Source organism: Anser anser, assembly GCF_964211835.1.
Source record: "Anser anser genome assembly, chromosome: 1".
In the NCBI taxonomy this organism is placed as follows: domain Eukaryota; kingdom Metazoa; phylum Chordata; class Aves; order Anseriformes; family Anatidae; genus Anser; species Anser anser.
In genome coordinates, this window is record NC_139720.1 from 56,056,053 (window position 1) to 56,081,923 (window position 25,871).

The 25,871-nt window shown below is 41.6% G+C and overlaps 2 protein-coding genes across 4 annotated transcripts in view; both read right to left on the reverse strand.

Moving 5' to 3' along the window:
• The window catches only part of LOC310893023 (cytokine receptor common subunit beta-like), a 31,025-nt gene extending 28,889 nt beyond the window's left edge, over positions 1 to 2,136 (reverse strand). For both annotated transcript variants that reach the window (XM_083821483.1, XM_083821482.1), the window contains exons 1-2: positions 1,570 to 2,136; positions 880 to 1,065 (exon numbers count right to left, since the gene is read on the reverse strand). In XM_083821483.1, coding sequence (XP_083677609.1) covers positions 880 to 967 — 88 coding nt within the window. In that variant the 5' untranslated portion in view covers positions 968 to 1,065; positions 1,570 to 2,136. The remainder of the gene's footprint in view (positions 1 to 879; positions 1,066 to 1,569) is intronic.
• An 8,218-nt stretch (positions 2,137 to 10,354) lies between these two features.
• On the reverse strand, positions 10,355 to 24,347 carry LOC310901894 (cytokine receptor common subunit beta-like). 2 transcript variants are annotated; one of them, XM_083842486.1, is made up of 14 exons: positions 24,045 to 24,347; positions 23,011 to 23,141; positions 22,391 to 22,520; positions 20,228 to 20,412; positions 19,770 to 19,915; positions 19,062 to 19,227; positions 18,213 to 18,351; positions 17,951 to 18,111; positions 16,925 to 17,070; positions 16,653 to 16,824; positions 15,497 to 15,587; positions 14,056 to 14,125; positions 12,974 to 13,074; positions 10,355 to 12,679 (listed from the first exon to the last, which is right to left on the reverse strand). In XM_083842486.1, exons 2-14 carry the CDS (start codon positions 23,078 to 23,080, stop codon positions 11,476 to 11,478), a joined length of 2,781 nt encoding a protein of 926 aa, XP_083698612.1. In that variant the 5' UTR covers positions 23,081 to 23,141; positions 24,045 to 24,347; the 3' UTR covers positions 10,355 to 11,475. The 2 variants fall into 2 exon arrangements, with proteins under 2 accessions (XP_083698612.1, XP_083698611.1); XM_083842485.1 differs by having other exon boundaries at positions 23,011 to 23,144.
• Positions 24,348 to 25,871: the final 1,524 nt, after the last annotated feature.

Genomic DNA, 25,871 nt, shown 5'->3' on the forward strand with positions numbered 1-25,871 from the left:
TTGCAAGAAAGGCCTGTGGCCAAGCCAAGCCCACTTTCACATAAAATTGTGGAACATGATGAAAATAAAAGGTTGTTTCAGTCTTCGTGGAGACAAAGCTTAGAGAGCAGAGAGCCCACGGTATATATTTAGTACTGCAAATCACATGTAAGGCAAGACAGCATAATTCTCCCAAGTACCAGATATGTGTCTCTCTGTGGAAAGATAGGTATGCAACAGGTATGTTTTTCAAGACCTTTTATTTAATACAATCTCAGGACTTCTAACACTTGGAGTGATGAATGAGTAATTTCTTCACAGGTGTGCTGTGGGACAGCCTCTGCTCTGCCAGCTGTGCTACCAACAGGCTCTCAGTTCCCTGTCCCTTAGGGGAAGCCAGCCCTCACTGTAACTGTAAAGAAAAGGAGAGTATCACCTGGAGGCAGGACAAGTCAACAGACATAACAAAGAGCCATTGGGGGAATATGGCAGGTTGGAAAAGAATTTTTCTGGTATAAACAAATAAGGTATCTAATAAAGGGATAGGCAAAGTCACAGTTCATGAAGGTAATAGTCAGGCCTAGTCAGATGTGAAACTTCATGACTATTCAATTTAAATAATACTAATAGACTTTGAACATTGTTTGGCCCATGAAATTTGGGGTCTTGCCTAAATACCATTCACAACCTTGCCATTGATATACAGCTGGAGTACTTGGTATAGCCCTGGTAACCACATGTGTACACTCGTAAAGTCTCCTTCTCTTTTTGTCACCGACGTGAAAGCAGAAAATGAAGGGAGGGTGGAGAAATGTCAGACTAAAAGAAAAAGAACAATAATAGAAAAGAAAGGAGGGGGAAAAAAAGGGCGGGGGGGGGCAGATAGATTCTGAAACTCACCTCGCATTGTTTCAGCTCCCCAGACCAAACATGGAGCCAGAAGAAGACTGATGAACTCTGGCATCTTCACACCTTTGCACACAAGCATGATCCTATGTCAAGCAACAGCTCCCTGCATCACCGGCTGTTCTTCCTCAAATGCATGCTTAACAGCTACTGTACTTCCTTCTTTGTCATCTGTTATAGCTGGAAGCAAAACTCATTAGCTGGAAAAGTCTTGGGCCTTCTCTTGGCCACAAACTACCTCTTCATCAACACTGAAGTGATCTTTCAGAGTAGCTTGATATGGAGATAATTTATTAAGGAGAAAAGTTTCCACCTCTTCACCAGAGAAAAGGACAAAGCTTGCTGTTTGGAACTAATGACAAGATTTTCAGCCTCCTTCCTTCACCTCAAAAGAAACAATCCCTGTGTTATGAGAAGGAATTAATTATCCATGTTGATTCACCCTTCCAATCCATTCAAAGTACACCCTCTGTTCCACAGAATAATTAAGGTATCATAAAGGAAATACTTTCTTATCTTTCTTACTACTCCCACTAACAACAATATAATTTTGGTGAACTGAGAGATCCAGTCCCTCTGTTTCTTCACTTTACAACTTGATTCACAGAGCTTTTAATCCTTTGTTTGTTTGAGGGGAGAGGGTTCATTGCCAATTCCTTCTCCACAGTAATACACTTGCCTTACCTGAATACTGAGTAGTCTTCAAAGCAGGTACTTCAGAGAAAGTGGATATCTGGCTTTCTCATTTATCACTCACAGGAAGTTGGTGCAAATGCAACTGCCAGTGGGACACCCACAGTCTTAGCCCTTCAAATAAGCCTGTGCTCTGTTTTTCTCACAGTTGTGCTGTTACAATCTTTAGCATTAGAGGCACATGTGTGACTTACTATCTGTAACCTTCCCATTTATAGTATTGGTTCAACAACTAGGCGCCTGATCAGACACCATGCAGTTAAGAGGAAGAGGGAAGGAAGTACTTTTCATTGTTACATTTTGCTTAAACACTTTCCAAGAAATGAGACCAATTTTTCAGCAAATAAGATATGATGATCTCTTCAACAGATTCTGAACTTTGCTGTTCGTTCTGTCTTCTGCTGAGCTGTACTCGAAACCTCTCCTTTAAATCACCATTCTTGAGGAAAGGCAAGGAAAATTCATTGCCATCAAATCAAACAGTAATTAAATAAAATATTAGTTTACATTGTGAATATAGTCTTAACGATGCATTGCTGCTGCTAAGCCTGACCTGCATAAAGCTTTCTCCATCCAAATAGTAGCATGAGAAGTGTGAATTCTGTTTAAATGAAAACCACAGTTAAGGAATTAAAATTCAAGCCATGCTCTGCTTGCATACTGTAATTTAAGTGATAATATCATACTGCATTGGTAGAAGTGAAAAAAATACACTCATATGGAGACAATGTAGTTTAAAATATATTTAGATCTTTTTAATCTTAGGAAGAAGAGTGGTAGCATCTAAAGAAGTGGGAGAAAGTGAAGTTTTTTATTGCTTTCTCTAAGCTAGACTGTGCAGTCTCTGGGAAGGGAAAGTTTTTCACATTACCTTTATCCATTGAAAGTACTAGAGTTCGGGCAATTTTAGATTATGTACTCAGCAGCATATACACTTTCTTGTGAATCAGTGGCAGCTAAAAGCACATTAAAATACAAAAATAAAAAAAGATGTAGAGAAAAACACAAAAAAACAACAACAACAACAAAACACAAAACAAAACAAAACAGAGTAAGCCAAATAGAAGCAGAAACTACTTGGCAGTAATTTTCAGGATATGCTGCAAAAGTGAACATTGCACACAGTCTATACACATGAACTTGAGACTGGAGATGTTTAACTTTGCAGTCCCACATATAATCTCCTTCCATTTATGGTCTTTTTACAGATGAAAAAGAGTTGTAAGCTTATCCCTTCATGTTTTTTTCTTAGTGGGTAGAAGAATTATCCCACTTATGTGCAGAAACCTCAGTGGAGAAAAATAAGGATTGGTAGTGAACGCCCATGGACTGTGTCTCTTGATGCTCTAGTCATTCATAAGTAATTGCTTTTTCTTATTTTCATGCTTTTTATTCACACCGTGTGTGATTCCAAGCAATACTTCATTATTCCTCTCACTTAATTTACTCCAAATTAGATTTTGGCTTCCCTAGGCATGACGGATCTCCCTGTCAGGTGGATACCTATCATGGCTTCTGCAATGCTTGGTGAAGTTGAGATTGAAAGAAAAGATTTTAATTAATTGTTTCAGAAAACCCAAGATCATGAACTGAGAAGACACCAAAAGGACATTTGCTAGTCAGTTAAAATCTTTTAACCCAAAATAAGATATACCTTGACTGATTGGATGGCCAAGTCAAGGCCTTTCAGTTCCAAGTCAGGACGTAGGAAAGAAGCCAAATCATCCTTTAAACGCTGCATGGGTCTTGTCCTATCTCTGGAGGTCCTCCATAGCTTACCTTGCACTCAAGGGAAGTTCTGCCTGGCATGTGATATCACAGGCAGGGCAGTAGCCAGATATCACTGGGTGGGCAGAGTGGACCTAACCCACTGGAACTGGTCTTCATCTGCAGGAAAAAGGTTTCTATCAAAAGGTGAATCTGTTGGATATGAGTGCTAGCCACAAGTTACCCAACAGGTATCATGTGGTGCACAGGTTGATGGGTGTCTTTACTTAGAAGTGCTCCCTTCGGGGGAGAAAAAGGAAAAGATCTCCTTCATTGCTAACAAATTTAAGCAGGATCGTGACAACGTAAATTAAAAACATGAACAAACATTTTACTGGAAAAAGTCCATGCAGTTGAAAAGATCGCACTTATCATGAGGAATTTAGACATTTTCTTACCAAGTGCTGAGAAAAAAACAATAGTTATGGCCCACATCCACTCTAGCAACAGAGGATGAAAGGTGAGAGGTCCTGAAAGCAAAGTTTAAATCAAGAGTCTAAAAATGCAGACTTACAAAGGAGCATTTTTCAAAATGGTCCTAGTCACATACTGTGTCAGACAGCAGGGGCTCAGTGCATGATTGACTAAACTGTGTAGGTAAAAAGAGATTATATTTACTAGTAACTGGTAAATTTTTGAAACAGATTGAGCTTATAGAAGACGGGTTCTATCCAATCAAAATAGAATCAGTGCTGCTGACATTTAAGATTAAAAATGCTAGGAGAAAATTTTAAACTGAGAACCAAGACAAACATGGTAGATGTGAAAAGTAAATTGTACAAATTGATATATCTGTGTGGTCCGAAATCACAAAAAAAGCCCATGACTTAGAAAAAAATCAATAAAACAGAAGGTAATGGGTAAAAAACACACATACACACACACACAAAAATAATAAAATAGCTAATATCCCAGGTAACCAGACCATATAAAAACAGGCAACAGATCAAGACAAATGTCCAAATACCTTCACACAGATGTTTCAATTTTAAAATATGGTTTAAATGGCAGAACCATTGGGGAATACCCATTTTTTGTTTTAAAACAAAACTTTGATTGTGGAATTTTGATAAAAGGAAGACATTCAATGGAACAGTAATACAAGAAAATATATTTTGTACAAGAAGACTCATTTTAATTTACACGTGAATGCTAAACAAAATACTGTGTCCAACAGAATATATGTCTACAGTTGTGTGTACTACTACAGAATTTCAATATCTGTGGAATTTCATTCCATGTTAAAAGGAACAGTATGCTATCAATCACCTGACCAAAATGAGATGAGTGAAATTCTAAAGACAAAGAGCTTGAAGAACAGACCAGCAATAACAATGGACAACGCAATCATACAAGACTAGGTAAATATCATAGTGCACCAAGGCACAGGCTTTGTCTGCACTGGTTGATTAAGCCTGGTCAAGGCAAAGGCTTGAGCTCTGGAACGAGATCACAGGCTCCACTCAGTTGTCAAACTCTTTAATACCTCTTTTATCCATGTTAGTGAGCAAGTCAAGGATAGTATCCAACACACGGTGTGAAAAAGGCCACCTCCTACTACAAGAGAAAAGAGGCTGTATACATTGATGTTCCATGACTACTCCAAGTCATTTGCCCTTATGACCAGAAATCAGCCGTGGCACAGTTTATTTCCCAGAATGGATGTAGGCACAGATTAGCCACTATAAATGATTGCTTCTTGGAGCTATTTCCGAAAGCACTCACAAGAAAAAAAAAAAACAAGCTGTGATTTAGTCCTGAACAATATACAAGCCCCAGTACAAGTTGAAACAAAAAATGACATAAGTTTACTACAATAATATTTTGAGGGCATACATAAAAATAATGAAACTGGCAAAAAATAGGCCCAAGAAGCTGTAAAACAGGTCAAATGTTTGCAGTGACAAGGGATCTGTTAAAAGAATCATTTAAAAACTCAAAAATGAACTTAGGCCTTTTGAAAATCAAGCCATACTATAAGGGCAGGGTTATTGTGGCCTCAATCTTCTGAAAAGGTAAATGAGGCAAGACAGGTAAAGAAAAATTATAACTTCGTGATTATTTCCAACTAAATCTATTGGTTTAATAAGACATAATTACTTTTCTTACAAGCCTTGCATAACCTACAGTCTTACCAATTTGCTTTCTTATAATAAAATCTATAAGGAAACTTAAAATGCAATTGCTGAACAAGTAATTGCAGCAAAAAATCAAAGGCCTTAGTAGTGTAATGGGTTTACGTGTCAGGCTTTTGGTAGAGGGGGGGCTGCAGGGCTGGCTTCTGTGAGAAGAGTCCAGCAGCTGCCCCTTGTTAGATAAGGGCCCGTTTCAGTCGTTTCCAAAGGGACTCATCGCTGGCCAGAGCCGAGCCAGTGAGCAATGGTGTTTGCACCTCTGGGAGAGCAGATTTAAGAAAGGGAAAAAAAAAATCTGCTGCACAACAGCAGCTGGGAGAGTGAGAAACAGCCATGAAGGTCAAGTGGAGTAGGGGCAGAGAGTGACCGTGAAGGAGCAGCAGAGACGAAGCGCCAGGGACTGACCGCAGCCCCCATTCCCCATTCCCCTGTGCCGCTCAGGGGGAGGACGTAGAACAGGGTGGATGGCGAAAAGGTGTTTTTGGTTTGCTTTTTATTTCTCCCTGCTCTAGCCTGTTAGTAATAGGTAATAAATTTCATTAATCTCCTTATGATGAGTCTGCTTTGCCCATGGCAATAACTGTTGAGTGATTTCCCTGTCCTCATCTCAACCCTTGAGGTGTTTTCATCATATTTTCTCCCCCTTTCCCTTTGAGAAGGGAGAGTGAGAGAGTGGTTGTGGTGGAGCTCAGCTGCCCAGCTCAGTAAAACCACCAGAAGTAGGTCTCAGTATCAGAGAAAAGGAAGTACCAAATGGAAGTTTTTAAGAAGCACTCAGAGACAAATCCAGGGAACTACTGACCCATCTGTCTGGCTTTTGTACTGAATACCTGATATAAACCATGATATAAAATAGAAATAGTAGACCTAATGGTCTGTGGAGGAGTTAACATGGCTTTTGTAGAGATGTTTCAAAAAACTAGAAGAGTTCTTGGAAGAACTCCAGGAGCAAACAAACACAGGGTTATGCAGTTAGTATATTAGATTTCCAAAAAGCTTCACAAAGTCCCTCAAAAATGCTGTTGCAAAAAACTAAGTGATAAAAGAAAAGCTCTCATGTAGATTAAAGTCAAACAAAGACAGAAAACAAGTGAGAGAAATTAATGGTTAGTTTTCATCTTGGAGAAAAGCTTTAAGTGAGCTCTTCCAGGAATTTATAATCTTCAGCATAATTATAAATGATCTGGAAGAGAGGGTTACTGAGAGGTTTACTGAAAGCTTTATCTAGGGTACTCAAATCTAATGATGATGGAGAAACTGAGTATTTTACTAGGTATAAAAAGGGTATGAAATTCAGTGTTAATAAATGCACAGTAATTCATGTGACAGAAAAATAATTCTAACTTTACAACAAGATCAAAGAACGTGTAAGAGCAGAGTAATAATAATAATAGTAATGAGAGAGTCCAATTATCATTGACTGGCTAAATAACATGTTTCTTGAATACCATACTCAGTTCTTGTCATCTCATCTCTGAAAGAATATTGTAAAATACTCTGTAGAAACATAAAAGGTGCACAAGGGCAACTAGTGTTATCAGGAATATGGGTTTAATATGAAGAAAGACTAATTACTCTGTAATTCTTCAGCTTGGAAAAAGAAACAAGTGAGAGGTGATATGACAGAAGGTTATAGCATCACAAACAGGAGCGAGATAGTAAATAAGGAATGATCATTCATTGATTCTTATAGAACAAGAACAAAAGAACAATTTACCATGCAACTGGCACAAAATGAATCAAAAAGAAAAAAAAAAAAAAAAGAGGTTGTTGTTTTGTTTGTTTAAATGTTTTTATTTATAAAGAAACTGATGAATGCTTTATGAATAGACATTATGAAGCCAAAAACTAAGTGGTTTTACAAAGGGGTTAGCTCAGTCTCTAAAGGCCAGAGCCGTAAGTACATACTATCTTCAACAGCTTAGATGTAACCTCCATCTCAAGAAGGTTCTGGGCCAAACAGATAAAGATATCATTTATGGATCTAATGATTTGCTGTATACTTTTCTGTGCTTACTACACCCTTGTGTTAAGCATCCACTGTAAGCTATTGGCAAAGACAGAATACAGCAATATGTCATGACTGTTTAGACCCAGTGTGTTCATCATTTGTTCCTATACTACAGCCTTTGCTCCACGTAGAAGGGAAGAACCAGGTGTCTTTAGATGCTGAAACAGCACCATGAATCCATCGTGAATCTCCAATGAGTCTTGGCCCTGGGCAAACTGATCTAGCGGGTGGCATCCCTGCCTATGGCAGGGGGGTTGGAACTAGGTGATCTTTAAGGTCCAACCCGAGCCATTCTCTGATTCTGTGATTTTGTGAATGAAATAAATTTGAAAATGTTCATCAATGTCCCATGTACTTCTGAATGCAGAAGAAAGACAAACAGGTTAGAAGTACGCTGCAGCAGATGCAGAAAGTACTCAGCTCAAAAAGTGCACATTGTGGACACGGACCTGGAACATTTTTAAAAAGAACAATAGGAAGTAGTCAGTCAATTATTTCAGATAGTTTTACACCTACTATTTTAAACAAACAATTTAGCCTTCAACAATGAGGACCGTACATTCCTCTATCAACAAACTGTAAAGGACACAATGAATCTGCAAAGCTTTTGACCTGTCTCATGGGAGCAAGTTTTCAGGGTTTGGGTCCACCCACTTAACCCCATGGTGAAACATCCACAGTGTAATATGAGGAGTAGTTATGACTGAGGCTGGAGAACACCAAATACTGGCAGCAAATAGGAAGGAGGTAAAAAGGGCCAAAATCGTCACTGGAGTCATTGTGCTAGATATTCACCAGTTACAGAACATGACTCTGAGGATTTCTTTTTATGGAGATTTCCATTCTGTAGTGAGAACAGAGGGAGCATGTAGGGAGGGAGGAGAAGAGGCAGAGATTGTTCACTGGAATTTTATAGGAATAAGACTGTGTGTACAAATGTGTTTGACAGTGCATGAACAAGAAACTCTACAAGGATTGGTGGGATGGGTTGGGTTTGTTTTCCATTACCCTGTAGAAATAGAGGTTTCTCAGAAATTCTCCAGCTATTGTTCTTTGAGGCCATGAAGGGCTTTCCACTGTAGTTTCCTTTTCTAGTAAACCATTCACCTTCATTTTCCTTCCTTACATAAAAGGCAACACCCAGACTAGCAGAAACAGAACAACAGACTAGTTCAGCTTGGATCTTAATTTGAACTATTGAGGTCACAATATACTTACTACCCTAGTCTCATGCAAATACAGGTAATATATTTCCAGTTGAAAAAGATTCTGAAAAAGGAATAATAAACTAATTACTTGAAAGCAACAAAGAGAAAATTGCCTGCTCTTAAAACACAGACAATCTTTGATGCTTGAGCATACAGTAAGGAAAGGATTGCAATGATTTCATGTCTATATATTCAATGTAAATAGTCAAAGAGTTGTAAAAGGTGATTTACAGTATTAATTGAGATGCCTACCTTTCCTCCTTTGGCTATATAAGAAACATAAGTGAATTGCCTCTCAGATATACAGGGTGAGGAGCCTCTCTGGAACTTCTTAGTGGGAAACCCTGAGCAAAGAAGCATGTTGTAATTGGCTCCTGAGTCATCAGAATGATGATTCCACTCCCTTGTATCAGTGCGTAGCATCACAGAAGGTAGCAGCAACCTCCCTTTGCACAGTAACTTTGTGGCTTCAGCTACTGATCAGGAAGTTTAAGACTGAGGACTCACAACAGCTCCTAAGCCACCAGACTGCAGGATTGCACAATGCTTTTTATCACTCTCACTGCAGCTAGGCCTCGTGCAGAAAGGAATGTACATTCATAGGATCAACAGCTAAAGTTTATGGAAGCTTTAATTCTGTAACCCAGTAATAAATGAACTCCCCTAACACACGGTAGCCATAGGTTCTGCTTCCATTGTCTGTTACATATTTAATTTAATGATGCTTGGTTGGATATTGCATGAAGAGTTCCTAAAGCAGAAATTCATTCTGTTCTAAAATAATTTTTATAGTTGCTGATGAAAAACACTGTTCAGCTCCCCTAGTCTGAAAATGGCATGCTACTCTACAAGTTCCAAGCTCCTGTAGTAATCTTCAGATCATAAATGTTGCTCTGTGGGGTCATGTTCTTGTATCTATAAATGTCCTTGTATCTATAAATCCTGCCTCCAAGAGCAGCCTCTGGAAATGCCCAATGAAGTGCATAAGGACAGAAAGAACAGATAGCATTCAGAGTACTGATCACAACACAAATGAACTTCATCCAAAAGGCCTGAGCAGAGTAGAAGTTGTCCCACTGACTACTGTTCTTCGTTATTAAAACCACAGCAATTCAAGGCCCAGCAAGGGGATGCATATCTGAGATCTGAATCCAGATACCAAACCTGCATAGAACATCTTTTAGGACCCGCCTAGATAGAGCACAGTCATATGGCTTAGAAGAAATTGTTTTTGCTACTCATAAAAGTCCAAAGAGACTACCAAAAAATTGAAAATCCCTTAAGGTGTTCCTCAGTATTCTCTATCAGAGGCTGCCACTGTCTGCCTTATGCCATTAAGAATATCAGATTGAATTTGTGCATCTTTCAGATTTAAAATGGTATTTGTAAGGATTTAAATTATGAAAAAACAATGCATTTCTCTGCAATTTCTCATCAGCACTGCCCCATTAAACCAGCAGGAGGAATCAGCTGGCACAAACACAGAACTACCTCTCATTAGCTCTGCCAAATAACATAGCAAGGTCAGGAGGAAAACATCCTACCTCACAGGGGACATATCTGAACCAACAGAATTTTTGAAGGTCTGTTCAGATGAGCTAATAGTAATGATATTGTAAGCACAACATTCTTAACATATGAAAGGAAAAAAACTATAGGAAGAAATAGAATTTTTTATTAGTTCAAGTTATATATTTGAAAAGCAGATATTTCGTGGAATGCAAGCCCACATTAGTTCTGAAACCAAAGCCTTTTACCTATCACAGAGTGGCACTCCTGTGCCCTTATCGTGCAACACTTACCAGAAAAAAAGTCTCCTCTTTCTCAGTACAGCTTATTAGAAAAAAAAAAAAAAAGACATCACATAGTTAAGATTAATAATATCATGCATAAACACCCAATGAACTTAAAAGAAAATCATATAGTACTTTAACATTTAAAAATAGAAAAGCTGAATCAGACTCGAGCTTACAACTTTTCTCCACTGTCATTCTCTGTTATTGACTCACTCCCTTCCTTTCATTGTATTGTTGAGTCCTTGGGTTTTTCTCAAGTAATATATCTTCCCCATGATTCCCTAGAGCCAATTTAATGTATCTCAGTAATGTTTCCTTCTTATTCTTAGAATACACTGTGATATATCACACCTTAGCTTTAAGAAAGTTTTCCTGGATTTCAACAATTTTATTCTCATTTCTAACTTACGCTTCTATTACTGTCCGTTGTTTTTTCATCTTGGATAATACTTATTCCATGCCACCAGTGGAAAGGTAGAGATAACGAAAGCTCCTTGATGACTTTTAGATCTATTTCACACAAAAGATAACAACATTGCTTGAAAGAATATAAGTTTTCTTTACAAGGCTTCCAAACCAATCTTAATCTGATAGCATTTCATGCTGTAAAGTCTGCATTTCTTGCCATGAGTTTTGCTCCAGGCAATCTGGTATTATGGTAAAATGATTGTGACCTGTCACAGGACCAGGAGGAGGCTAATGTGTTCATTGTGTATAAGCCAAAAAGTTCAAAAAACACCAACTATCTCAAAATGCAAATATCTGGATTGTTTTTCATGCCAAAACTGTGATGGACATTGAGAATGAGATCAAGCTGAAATTCACTGAAATGGATGAAAGTCATTTCCAACACATTGGATTGGAGGCTGGAAGAAGTAATTGCTGTTTATTTGCTCCTAGCTTGGAGGGTCCCTTTTTATCAGATAGTTGCAAGCTCTTTTAGTTGCATGTAGCCTTGGTATTCATTGATATTTGCTCCTTTAACAGATTTCTCTGATCCTCAGAGATTGTTGCCAGGAAAAGTAATCATCTGATTTCAGGCTTTTGAAAAGCTGAATAGCCTGCATTTTTGATACATCTTCTTTCTTGCCAGTGTTGGATTCATCATCAGAAAGAGGTTTCCCGGGTGCTGTCCTGGCTTCATTAGGTTTCTTGACTTGGGGGTCTTCCTGGCTCATATGCACTTTCTCACTGGACTTCAGGCTGTGGAAGCAATAGTCACCAACCTGGCAAAGGAAAACTGGCTCAGTGCTGTCAGGGTTTAACACCACCAAATTACCCCCCGACAAAGGCAGCTCATTAGGAAGAGTGCTTCCCTTCTGTAGGACAGGCAAATAAATCTTTGTGGGTTCTGAAGGTCCATGGAGACCTGAAGGGACAACAAGGTAGTCCCCAAATGCATTGAGGTGAGATTCAGGAAAAAATATTGGGGCTTGACCTGAAACTGGGACCGTGACACCAGATTTTCCAGGAGCAAACTCATGGCAAGAGTGGTCATTGGGGAGCTGGGGCTCCCGTGGGTCACAAGGCAACTCCCCAGCAGTGGCAAGTGGTGGATGTGTGGAGTCACTGGCTGATGGCAGTAACAGGCTGTCTGTGGCAATATATTCTGAGGGGCACTGCTGAAGGGACGTGGCACAGCCAAGAGCCTTTGGAGATTTCTGCTCTTTTGGTTTCACATTCGTGCCTTGCCCACCGGCTGCGGGGAGTGGTGAGACTTCTTTCTCATCATTGAGGTGCTGCATTGTTTCCTTCTGATCTAGGAGCAGGAAAGGCTGCTGAGGACCTGCTCCTGGCTGCTCTTGTCTTCGTGGAGCCTGGGGACAGACTTCATTTGGGAGGGTCACATACTGTAGGGACACTGATTTCTCTTGGTTTCCCACTGGATTCAGGGTCACATCCAGGGGCTGATGCATCTCAGGCTGGGAGGACATCACTGGGCTGTACAAGTATGGACCATTGAAAGCAAAGGAAGTGATTGCTGTCTGGGAAGCAGTACTTGCATCAGCACTGTTTCCCCTTGAAACAGAAAAGGAACGACCAGCAGTCCGACTTAGGCAGACAACTGGGGCACGCTCTGTCACATTTAAAGCATGGTATGGATTCTGTAGGTCCAGTGCAGTAGGAGAAACTTCTGTCTTTCCAGCCTGCCCTTCAGGGGACTCTGCCGAAGTCTTCATCTGCCTGAATGGGGGACAGTTAAAAGTTTCTCATGAGAGATATTCCTGTGGTAAACATTAAATATAAACACAAGCTTAGTCAAAATTTTAAGTAGCTACACATATGGTTAGAAGAATCTTTCTCGGTTGACTTGGTTTCTATCTTGACTAAACCAGATAGCAAAAAATCATATCCCAAGCTCAAAAGCAACTGGCACAGGCTTTTTGGTGACAGAACACTTAATTATATCCTCCCATGAATTAGGGAGCTCTTTGAGAGTCTCATTCACAGTGTCACTATAATGTGCTGTTCATTCACCTGTCCACAACTTGAAGAAAGCTAGGCTGATCCATCTTCTCTGGAAGGTTGTATTTGAAGTCCAGCTGGCTGTTTGTCAGCCAGTTTCCTAGATGCGCTTTCTGAAAAAAAGAGAAAGCAGACATGAGGAAAAAGAAGTGTATCACCAGCAGCTGAGTCAAGAAACATACAGTTCTCATGAACAATGAAAACAAGTAGCAGAGACTACAGCATCTGGCAAGATGCTGTAGTATGACTAGAAGGTACTTTCTGTTTTCCAGAAGAATGCTGCTTAAAACCCATTTTGAAGGCCTTGCCACTGACCTAACTTTACATAGCTTAGGGCTCTGAAGCTGTTCTCTTAAAGAACTCATAGAAATGTTGCAGGTTCTCTCCACAATAAACATCAAAGCTATTGCTTTGTGTAGTCTCTGCTCTACAGCATCATATGTGACACTCTGGGCAATATTTCACCTATAAGGGTTTAGTGTCTGTCATCTGTACTAGCTGACCAGAGAAACAGAATAATTGAGATGTTTACAAAACTTAAGATAAGGTGATTCAGTGCAGGGATGAAAAGTGTCGAAACCGTAAAACTAAGGCAGTGAGTGTTTATAGATCAAGAAACAGGTAAGGAATAGAAACCAAAACTATCGAGGTGCTTCTTAGAGTGGGGGAAAAAATCCATTTTTACTGAAATATCAGGCAAAAGAAATTAACATGAGACTTTAGTATAAACATATCCATTTTATCTGGAGATATAAAAAGCATACACAGGAGCATCCATGTCTAGTTTTTTCCCATCTATTTGAAAATGATGTGTTGAACCATTACAATGCAATGATGTGTTAGACCATTGCAATGCCTAATTCCATTTTATAGCAAAATAACAAATGTGCAATGTTTAACAAACAGATGTCTACTACTACAAATGTATGATTACACATGTTAAATAGGGTCTGAACTTCTCCTAAATAATGAAGAGACTAATCAAAGTATTTGTTCATTACAGGAGAGGAGAAAAAGAAGAACTCTCAAGATTACTGGGAGTCATGAATAAAAGAGAGAAATAGTGAACCTTAAAAGGTACAGGTCCCTCTTACCTCCAAGTAGCTCTGGATCAGCAGACTCTTGCTGGGGTTCGGAATCTTTTCCTCCCACAGTTTCTTCTGCCTGCAATAACAACAACACAGATTTTCAAGATTTGCCTCTCAATGTGGCTGCAAGGGGAAGAAACTGTGCCCCGTACAGCATGCTGCTCTGCTCAGCAAGGCACCGCCAAGGCCCTGTGTATTGGGTTTGCATGGCAAGGTTTTGGCAGTGGGGGGCTGCAGGGCTGGCCTCTGTGAGCAGAGCCCAGCAGCTGCCCCTTGTTAGATAAGGGCCAGTTTCAGACGGCTCCAAAGGGACTCACCAATGGCCAGAGCCAAGCCAATAAGCAACGTTGTCTGTACCTCTGTTAGAGCAGATTTAAGAAAGGGAACAAAAACTGCTGTGCAACAGCAGCTGGGAGAATGAGGAGTGAGAACTAGCCCTGCAGCCACCAAGGTCAGAGAGGAAGGAGGGCAGGAGGCGCTCCAGGCAGGGAACAGAAGTTCCCCTGCGGCCTGTGGAGAGGCCCCTGGTGGAGCAGGCTGTCCCCCTGCAGCCCACGGGTCCCACACGGAGCAGATCTCCACGCTGCAGCCCGTGGAGGAGCCCCCGGTGGAGCAGGTGGATGTGGCCTGGAGGAGGCTGCGGCCCATGGAGAGCCCCCGCAGGAGCAGGCCCCGGGCCGGAGCTGCAGCCCGTGGAGAGGAGCCCACGCAGGAGCAGGGGGTCTGGGGGGAGCTGCCGCCCGTGGGGGACCCAGGTTGGAGCAGTTTGCTCCTGGGGGATGGACCCCGTGGTACGGAGCCATGTGGGAGCAGTGCTTGAAGAGCTGCTGCCTGTGGGCAGCCCCCGCAGGCTCAGTTCGGGCAGGACGGCATCCCGTGGGAGGGACCCCACGGGGAGCAGGGGCAGAGAGGGACTGTGAAGGAACAGCGGGGATGAAGTGTCAGGGACTGACCGCAGCCCCCATTCCCCGTTCCCCAGCAGCACTCGGGGGTGGAGATGGAAAAGGGTGAACTGGGGGGAAGGTGGTTTTAGTTATTGTTTTTAGTGTCTCACTGCTCTTTCTTATTAGCAATAGGTAATAAATTTCATTAATCTCGTTGTGCTGAGTCTGTTTTGCTCGTGACGACAATTGTTGAGTGATCTCCCTGTCCTTACCTCAACCCTTGAGGTGTTTTCATCATATTTTCTCCCCCTTACACTTTGAGGAGGGGGAGTGAGAGAGTGGTTGTGGTGGAGCTCAGCTGCTCAGCTGGGTAAAACCACCACACTCTGGCAGGCCACCACCCAACTCTCACCTGCACACAGACACTCACCAGGTTGCCCACTGCACACCAAGGCTCACCTCCACACAAACCGCTCTCATGTTGCACAAGCAGTGCCTCACAACTTTATTCCACTCACATGGCCAACACGCTGCTAAATCTCCTCCTCATGGTGAAAACCTACCTGAGGAAATACTTATAGCTGTAAGAAGCAATTATTAGCAAAGTGATGATGAGAACTGGCAGCATCACTGGTAGAAGCACTGGTGACAGAACTGAAAGAGAGAAAAGAGAAATAGGGAGCCACCAACAGAGGGGCTGCTTCCCATAACAGGTTTTGCATTTTGCATTTTGGTCGCTCTTCACACAAACACACCAGAGAAATGCAAGTGGCACAGCACAGGATGCAAACAGGCCTTCTTACTGTTGGGATCCCCTCCCAGGTGGGAGAGACCAAATGTAGCCTGAACACCTTACTGATGACCAAAGGAGTTCATTGTTTCCTTATTGATTCTATTTTATTTGTTACTGACATCCAAGAAAACAACTTATGCTAATAAAAAGCTGGTTAGGTACCTTACTGCACCATGAACACTAGGAGGATCTTCAGACATCTTAGGTCTGCCTTACTGTGTACCGTGCTGGAGAGATGGAAGTCTCAGAGATTCTCCTGAGCTTCCTCTGCTAATAGCTATAGCTGAACATCAACAAGACACCAACTTCTTCACAAGTAGCAGAATTTGCCCCAGCTGCTTTCTTACTACTTCAAGCTTCATCAGGACAAATTATATAAGATCATATAACTTGGGCACAAGACCATTCTGATAGCAGACATTCTGCTTTTAAGTTGAGAAACTACAAAAAACATGTTAAGGTCTGTATCTCCAGTACACTCTACTAGGTGTTTTACACAACCTCATATTCACTCTGTAAATAGAAAAGGCTGATGATTTTTATTCCTCTGTCTTCTTGCAATTGCAGGCTCTTCAGTCCCTGACAGCAGAATGGACTATTAGAATCAAGAAACAAGGATGATCTTTTGGGCAGAATCTTTGCTTGATTCTCAGTCTGGAAAACTTTACAGCTGGCTGTATTGGTCTTGTGAAGAGAAGTAGGAAAGATGATTACAAGGTCAATTCTGCTCACTGCGTTCATTAGCATTACTGCTGTTCTGTAAGGCTGCACACAGGAAAGCTATCTTGTTTAGCAAGCATACCTATTTCATAGGTCTAACTGGGTCTAACTTCAACATCCACTGAGAGAATCATATGTTTCTATAGAGACATTTCATCCACTAAGAGTCCACAAAACCTTACAAAATCAGCCCATATTAAAAGTACCATTCTCAGTTTCCCAGCTGAACTCCTCACTCCATTCACTCCAACTGCCCTGGTAGTCTGGACTATTCACCCTTGCACGCATTTTTCCCCTATATTTTGTAGACGGTGACAGCATCTGCAGGGTGAATATGAAGGGAGGTTCATCATTGCTGATATTTAATATCTGCGGGGCCTGGGGAGAAGAAAGAAACACAAATGACAGAGGTGAGAACTGTCATTCCCATTCACCCAGCAAGGAGAAATCCAGGACTACTGCACTTCCTGTGACTTACCTCATCATACTTGTTCTGTTTCCAGTACTGGACTTGGTATTTCTGTTTTATGAAGTTGTACTGAAAAGTATGTTTTATCCACCTTAGTTCATACTCCTGGTTCTCTGTCGCTTTCACAGACACATTTGCAGGTGGTAGGACCTTAACTATAACACAGAGGACATCTTAGAATACAAATCAACATCCAGATCCTGCACTCCCTTTCACCACTGTGGGTAGTATGCAGAGACTGAAAACCAGGCTGTGTTGTGGAATGCAGTAAGTCTCAGCTTTCTAACACTTCTTAATTCCCCATATCTTCATTTTCTAGTCAAATATCATAAACCAGTGCATCCATTAAATAACAGAAGATCCATATCCATTAATGCTGACAGTAATTTCTAAATGGAAAAAAGCAGTGAAATGATATTTCAAAAGTCCATACTCATCCACCATGTTCCCAGAGATTTTCAGCTCTCTTGGAGCTACTAACTGGTATCTACAAACAATGCAGGAGCTCTCCCCAGTTCTGGTCTGTAAAGAACAGCACCAGTACCTCCAGATGCATGCAGGCAGAGACGATCCACCTGGCATAGCTCACTCAGCAGAGCAGTCATACTTCATCCAGTGCTCCAGGGGACACTGCACCCCAGGAGCTCCACCAGCTTCTTGCAAAATCACACAGTGACACACTTCCACAAAACACCTCTCACTACAGCTCCCTGTCACCTGGGAAAATGGCAAAGGACAATGACATTCTGATTGCAGGGAACTCAGTGTGGTGACGATTGCTCACAGAAGAGCTCTGGGATTTCTGCACAGCAGTTTCCACTACTGCCACCATCCTGAGAGCAGCAAGTGACACTGAGAAACTGCACACCTGCAAGCCACCTCTCCCAGACCTTTGACCTGTCACAGCGTCCCGACCCTCTCTTCACCAGCTCAGCTCTTCTCCTTCCCACCCACTTTTCCTCACCACCACTTGCCCACACAGCCAGCCCTCCCAGAAAACTCCCAGCAGAAGCGAGACACAACACAGCAGCTCACTGTTCTTGTAGGCTTCAATCAGTTTCTCCTCCGTCTTGGTCCGGACAGACACGTGGTACCGGCTCTGACTGCTGATGTTGCTAACAGGGATCGCACAGCTCTGCACCACATAGGGGATGTGGGGCAAGGCCTTCTCGTACACGGGAGAGCACTCCTCTTCCCTGGGGGGAGAAAGGAGGCTGTGCTGAGATCAGCGGGAACGGGACAGAGCAGAAGCTCAGTGGGAGAGGCATGGGCACACTGCCACTGGCAGATCACATACGCGGATGCTGGAGTGGCCCTGAAGAACAAGCCAAAGATGACAGAGGTGGTGATCACCTTCTTCACTTCCCAGCTGCACGTCAGAAGATTTGCACCATTGAAAAGGCAGCGAAGGTTCCTGGGCTGAATGCGTTCCTGGCCTACACAGAAGATCAGAGCAAGCTAAGTGACAGGGAAAGTGCAGTGAAAGCCTTTGTCTGGGTCTGCATGAACAAGGTCTGTCCAACGGGATGGAAATGCCAAACACTCTGGAAGAGGCAAGATGGAGACTTGCTCTTATTTCCTTTTCAAACTTCTCCACAATCTTCTGGAATAATATACTTGTCCATCCAAGTGGAAACAAGACTGACACATCCCAAAACACAATCAGTCCCCATAGAGAGCACTAGACCCATGGAGGGGCACAGCCATTTCATTATCACTAGGCAGATCCCATTGAAACAAATTTTGAGGCTTCCTGAAAGAAAGCAATGACTAGAAGGGACCACCGCTGTGACTTCTGGTGCCATTCCTATTCCTTGTAAGTAAGGTTAAACAAAGAACAGTCACAGAATGACAGAATACCCGAAATTCGAAGGGACCCACAAGGATCACAAGGCCCAACAAAGAGTCTCCTTTGCTGCTTACATGAATCATTTCACTGTTGCCAAGCTAAGTTGAAGTGAACAACTTAAATGGACTGTAATGGGGGAAAAGATAAAACAAAGTACCATCTGCATCCTTCTCAGCAGATGCCTCAATTCTCCTGGGCCCATATGCTCTGCCAGCATTGTGCCAAACCACATCCCCCAGCCCTGGCTTCTCAGCCAGCTGTCCCACCCCTGCACAGCCCCACTCTGACCCACGCTACCTTCGGGGGTCTCCCAGGACACATCCGTGCTCCACTCGCTGAACGGCCCAGAGAAGCCTCTGGCCTGCTCCGCTCTGGCTCGCACACGGGCAACGTATCGGCTCCCTGGCACGAGGTGGCTGAGGTGGCAACGTGTGGTGTTGGAGAGCAAGCGCGATGCAGCCTTCTGTTAGCGGGGAGGGCAAATGGGGAACAGAGAAGAGGTGCAGAGAAGGCAGGGAAGGAGCAAGGAGGTGACTGTCAGGACGCACCTCCAAGCAATCCCATGCACGTGATGGTGACGCACATGCTGACACATAGCGCTCCTCGCTCCCATTGCACAGGGCTTCTGCCTGCATGCTGCCAGCATGGCGCTGGAAGGGCAAGGCACAGGCATGGCCAGCTCCAACCCAGCCCAGCAGACGGACTGGCTCCTGCAGCTTGCAGAGCCTTGGCTGGCTCCAGCACCAGCTACACAAGGGTCACAGCACTGCCCAGCTCAGAAATATGTGTAATCTGCCCAAGACACTTGTCGTGGTTTCAAATGTATTTTGCCGTTCTCCCACATGAGCCATCCCATGGACTACACATGAAAAGTGCTTTAATTTCATTTGGGAGGGGTTCAGGGTAAAATAAATTTCAACTCGTTTGCACAGCTTTTACCACAAGCCCTCAACTGCCCCAAAGGGTGCCGCCCAAGTCAGGACAGCCCAGCTCATCCACTCTTACCTCCCAGGACTCCCACTCCCGCTTGTAAGCGACTTCATACTCCAGTGCATTGCCCAGCCCTTGGCTTCCTTCAGCTGCTGTCCAGGTCAGCAAGAAGTCTCCTGAACTCTCTCTGACTGCGAGGTTTTGCGGCGGGAGGGGCTGAACTGGAAGGTGAAGGTGCAACATGTGAATTGAGACAGGGACAGGAAGGGAGGAAGAAAATATCTAGCTAAGCTTCCCCATTTCCACAGCATCTTATCATATTTTACAGCAAGTAGTTTCTTGTTGAGAGCCCCTTCCATGTCTGGCCACTCCCAGAATCTTGCCCTTTCCCCTCCCTGCCACATCCTCCCAATGTAGAACTGTTTGGCCGTTTTCCCAATCGAATTGCAATTCACTTCCTGACTGATCTGCAAAAACGTTCTCAAAGATCTCAAATATTCATTTGAAAATAGAACTTGGCATTAATTCCTTACCATTTTGGAAAAGATGAACGTTTAGTTGTGTTTCAAGAATCTTGTTTGGTTTGAAGCTGTAAATATCCTTTATCCCTATTCCAAAATATTCTACAGTTTTCCGACAAACCCAGAGGATGTAGGGGTCTGAAGTCTCAGGTAAGGCACTTTCTGTCTCACGTTCGCAAAGAATCTTCTTGCTCTCGCTGTGTAAAGAGGAAGTGATCTATAAAGATCTGATTTGGAAACATATTGTTCATGCAAAATTAAATGTCTGAAACCAATTCCATCCCATTCTGTTGTTCTAATTTACTTAGACACTTATATCCTCATTATCACTGTATCTATTATTCTTGTTTTGCATCAACTAATATGACTAGCATTTTTAACACTAGGATTTTTCTCAAATGCCTTCGCATTTCAAAATATGCAGTGAAATCTTATATTTTGGTACGGGTCTACTTTTGTGGGGTTTTTAGCCTAACTCTTAATAATCTCATATTTTTATGTGAGAAATAATATGATGAAAAATAATATCATGAAAATGCATCTTTTACTTAGAGTGAAATGTGATAAAGTTTCCAAAGATCCTTAGCTTCTTGAAGAAATTCATTTTGCAGTCCCAGAAAGACACATAATTTTTTTCTACAACCAAAATGTACTTCTATATCCTGTTCGGTTCTGTCAAGGGACCTTATGCATTCGTTACAGATTTCATCCCGAATATTAGGCATCAATTTAGATAGTCTTTTATCAGGCCAAGGAGCATCTTAAAGATTAAAAACAATACTTTAAACTAGTCAGAAGAGGATAAGCTTTGTGTGCTTGCAGTAAGCTAAGCTGCTGGAGAGATGTGTTGCTTCACTTCATACCCTCTGGAATTTTGCTTGAGCCTATGGCTTCATGTGCAGTATATTACATTTTTCCCGTTCAGATGAGAAGTACTGTGTATAAACGAGCTCAAATACTGTCTTGAAGGATAGGATGGAATCTCCTAGCCAACCATATGCCAGCAAGGATTATCCAGCAGTATTGATATCTTGAAAAGTTGTGTATTGGCAAGGAAACTAGGGATATTCCTGAAGTATGGATGGGATCAACCATACATGTCTGTGCCCTTAAACAAGAGAGTCAGCCCAAGGGATGTGAAGCCTTGACGATATTTCTATCTGCCCATCAGCACCAGCTTATAGTTTGGGATTTAGTCAACTACTGTTCATCTACGAGCTGACCGTGTTTAAGCATTGGCCATTTTGATTTCAGCTGTCCACAATTAATAGCTGCTTATCTGATTAGTTCACTTCAGTCATGTTTCCTGTATGATCCACAGAAAACATTCTATCATATAAGCATTACAGAGCATTTTCCAAAGGTATAAGAATGTTATATCATCTTTTTTTTCAGAAATATTAGTTTCAAGGTCCTGTTCCAAAGCCTTCAACTGATTTCAGCTGCTTTTACATATATGAATTCTCTCTTACTTATAACAAAATCAAGAGTTTTCCCTTTCCTTCCTGTATCTGCAGATGCTAATTCATTTTCTTCTCAGCTTTCCATCTTTATCTTCCTCTCTTCCTTGACTATTCCTCCCTCTCTGTCCTTTCTTATCCTCACAATTGATTGAGTCTGGTGATTCAGTTCCCTTTTCATAAGGAAACAGATGTAGTAGAGAGATACTGTTATAAACAGACCAGTATCTCTGGGAGGAAGATTGATAGCACAGATGAACTTATCAGTTTTTGCTGTCTCACAAACACAGTCTATTCAAGTTCTTCAGAACTGATCAAAAATATACTCAGTGATGCTCCTAAACAGGCAAAGCAACTGGGGAAATGTCTCCTCCCTGCTAGCTTCATGAACAACCCTCAAACCCACTCTTGTTCTGACACGACCTTCCCCACCCCAGGAATAGCAACATATACGCCCCATCATATTTGCTATCCATGTTCCACAACAAAATCATGGAGAAATAATTGAAAATATGATAAAAATTGCTCCCCTATCACAACCTAATAATTTCTTCTCTTTCTAGAAGACAATAGCAAGCACAACTTTTACTTCAACTCAATGACAGGAAGAGGTGAGGCCACTTTCCAAAAATCTGACTGCCAACCCCTGGGATTCCAAGTTGTGTCCAAGTTCTCACTGGACTTTTATCCAGCACAGTACATTTCAGGTACTTACTTCTGAATACTATCCCTTTGGTAAAGTGTCATACCAAGGAGGGCATGAGCTTCTATATGCTCTTTCCATTTGCACGTCACCTGTGAGCTGTAGTCATTGTAGCAGCTCAAGCTCTTCATTGAGACACTACCTGAGAAAGGAATCCAGGAAAAAAAAAAACAAAAGGGAAAAAAAAAAGCACTGATTACAAATAGAAATAGTGAGAGAAAGCAGGAAGTACCAGCAGTTCCACAGGAAGATCCAGTCTTTTGGATGTTGCTGTTGGTAGCCCAAACACCCACACCCTCTTCCTGCCCACTGAGGTCTACTCTCATACTCTACCATCTGAACCACATACCGCTATGTCACAGTCTAGTCCTCCTTCCTATTCACTCATTAAGCAATAAACTTGTTAATTTCCTCTGTTTGTTCAGCATTTCACCTGTTCATATCTCCAGCCACAATATAACCTATCTGTCTGCAGACTTTCTGCATTTGAGCAAGACACCTGTTCTCCTACAGCACACAAGATGGTAGCAGAAGGAAGTAGAAAATGAGGAACAGTATCAGCTGAAAGGAGACAGCTATAAAAAGAGAGGGAATAAAAGCAGAATAAAAGAAAATATAAATTTGAAACTCACCATTAATGGCTTGGTCACTGAAGACCAAAGACAGATTCAGCAAAATGATGAAAATCTCTTTCATGTTCATACTGTCCTTTCCACATATAAATGATTTAATTGCAAACTCTCTTTTTCAGCTTATTGTGGAGCTTCTTGTTTTCATTTCATGTAAAGAGAAGTAAAACTGAATTAGGGAACTTTAGTCATTACGCTGTGTTGAAGTGACATTCAGAAAGAACTCCTACAACACATTTATTGTGAAAAAAATCAGAAAGAACTTTTATCAAGTCTTTACTTTAGGACAAAAACCCTGTCTTATTTTGTGAACCTGAAATATGACCAGAGAATGAAAAAGTAAATGTGCATTTCCAAGGAAGTGCAGGGATTCTTTCAGCTAAGACTATTAACAAGAAACAGTCCTAATCTATGAAAAGAACTCATCCTTCAAATTCATTCATCCTTCTGCTCTTCATGCTTAGAGCCTTCATAATGAACCCCAATGTTGCTCTGCTTTCTTACTTTCCTTAAAAATACATTTTCCAACCACATACCACATATAGGAGTTGAAATTCCATATTAATTCACTTTCAGGTTTCTCTTCAATATACTACTGTTTCAGCTACTCCCCAAACAAGCTGCAAATTGTACAAATACATCCAAATAAACTATTTCTTTTGTTTTGGTGATTGCCAAGATCCAGAGTAGATTGAGTGATTGAAAGACCATGGACCACCTTCTGTAATACTGGAATTCGAGCACTTTTGGCAGTCTCTCATTGCTCTTTCAAAAGTATAATCAGCTCACAAAGCTGACACTTGTACTCAGGGAACATGTAGTCTCTAGCTCTTTTCTACTTTAGGGGAGCATGGAGAGAGCTCCTTTTAAATTCTTACTGACTTTCAGATTCCTGAATGCTGCTTGACACCAGAAACAGCTGGCTGAGCCCTTAAAGAATCATCACAGTTAAGAGACCCCTTAACATCTTCCAAGTCTTTGAATGAGAGCAGACCCTTCTATTTTGCTTTCCCCAGAAAGAAGCATAGTTCCTTTACCTGGATCCGGAGTTGTCAGTTAGGCAGATGATAAAACTTGATGGGTGAGTCTCCCTGTCCAGCTTTCCCCAACAGCATCAGAATCTTCTGATGAAGAAATCAGCAAAAACACGCTTCTTTGGAATTGGAGACGGAAGCTATAAACAATTACAGGATTTTCCTGGCAAATAAATCTTTAAAATAAGTGTTATACCTTCTATACCTTCAAATGTCAGTTTTATAGAAGAAGACCACACCCTTTCAAGGAAAGGAGTTGCGTATGTAATTGCACAGTCTGTACTTCCTATTTTAACCCCCAAAGCACTTACTCAGATAGGACTGTTTAACTGGGAAGAGAGGGGAAGGAAGTATGCCATTGGTAATCTGCATGTTAACAATTCGCTGATCATGGGGCTAGTGTATTTTCAGAAAAAGAGGCAGGAAATTGGAAGATTGAAACAGAAAGGAGAAAGAATAGCAAATATTTCCCTGTTTTTTACTCCAGTGTTGTTTCTTGCTTTATTGTGGTCTAGACAATCTTCAAGGCTGGGACTATTTTGTAGTTTTTGTTTGTATGCATATATATAATTGGAAGGGGGGAGACTACCTTTATCTCTGTAATCTCCTAATTTGAGCAATATTTTAAAACCCTTTAAGTTTTACTGATTTCAACAATCAATACGTGATTATAATTTTATAGTACATAGAGGAAACAAAAGAAAACTGGTAAAAAGAGTTGATCTGAAGTTATCCTATATCCAAAGCAGCTATACTGTTTTAAAACCAGCTTCAAAGCTTAAACCAGTAGCCTTCAATTATAAATTCTATACGAAAGCTAGATAGCCCTAAGGGAAAGTCCTGCACCTGGGGACAAACAGCCTGAGGAACCAGTACATGCTGGGGGACACTCAACTGGAAAGCAGCTCTGCAGAAAAGGAGCTGGGGATCCTGGTAGACACCAAGTTGAACATGACCGAGCAACATGCCCCTGCAGCTAAGAAGGCTCATGGTACTCTTGGCTGCATTAGGCAAAATATCACCAGCAGGTCAAAAGAGGTGATCCTCTGCTCTGCTCAGCATTGTTGAAGCCACACCTGGTGTATGCATCCAGTTTTGGGCTCCCTAGAACTTCTCTAAATCCCCATACTAGAACTTCTCTAAATCCCCATATTACTGACCAAAACCATTGTTAGCACAGTTAGCCTCTCACAAAAACTACATCAATATACAAGGGGAAAAAAAAAAAAAAAAAGAGTATTTCATGAATAAGGAAAGCATTTATGGAGCAAGAAGGAGAATCTGGGTGTACCTGAGGAAACCATGTGTCATTGGGACTATCAGGAGATGTGCATATAAAACCTGTAAACAAGGGGCTGAATATATGAATTTACTGGATGAGCAGAATTTACTTTTCATTACAGTATAAAGGCAGACAAGAATTCTCCTGCTCGGACTTTAAAAGGCTAGTAAGTTTATATTTTTTCTTCCTCCTTTTTTCCCAGCAAAGATTTTCGTTCCCTTTCCTTCCTCACCCAAACAGCTCCTCCATCTTACAAGAGACTTGCTAAGCTGCTGGTTCCATCAGAGGATCTAGTTGTCAGTGGAAACCTTCAGATGATAGTTGCTCTGTTGAACTCCAGAAAGAGGTACCAGGCGATCCTGCACACCAGAAGCTTTGCATGCATATGTGCCAGTCAGGTTTCGGATGTACAGTGAGGTCTCCTGCATATCACATGATGCAAGATTACTAACATTATTATTGTATTATTATCACATTGTTATCGTATGTATAGACATATCACATGTGTATCAATATATCATTCCATCTCCATCCTAAAACATATTGCT

Excerpts from the sequence above, each read along its gene's own strand:
- LOC310901894 (XM_083842486.1), bottom strand. The coding sequence starts at position 23,080 with ATGAACATGAAAGAGATTTTCATCATTTTGCTGAATCTGTCTTTGGTC. Across the intron at positions 19,916-20,227 it reads CGTTCATCTTTTCCAAAATG|TTCAGCCCCTCCCGCCGCAA; the intron begins GTAAGGAATTAA and ends TTCACCTTCCAG. Across the intron at positions 13,075-14,055 it reads TGATCCAGAGCTACTTGGAG|AAAGCGCATCTAGGAAACTG; the intron begins GTAAGAGGGACC and ends TCTTTTTTTCAG.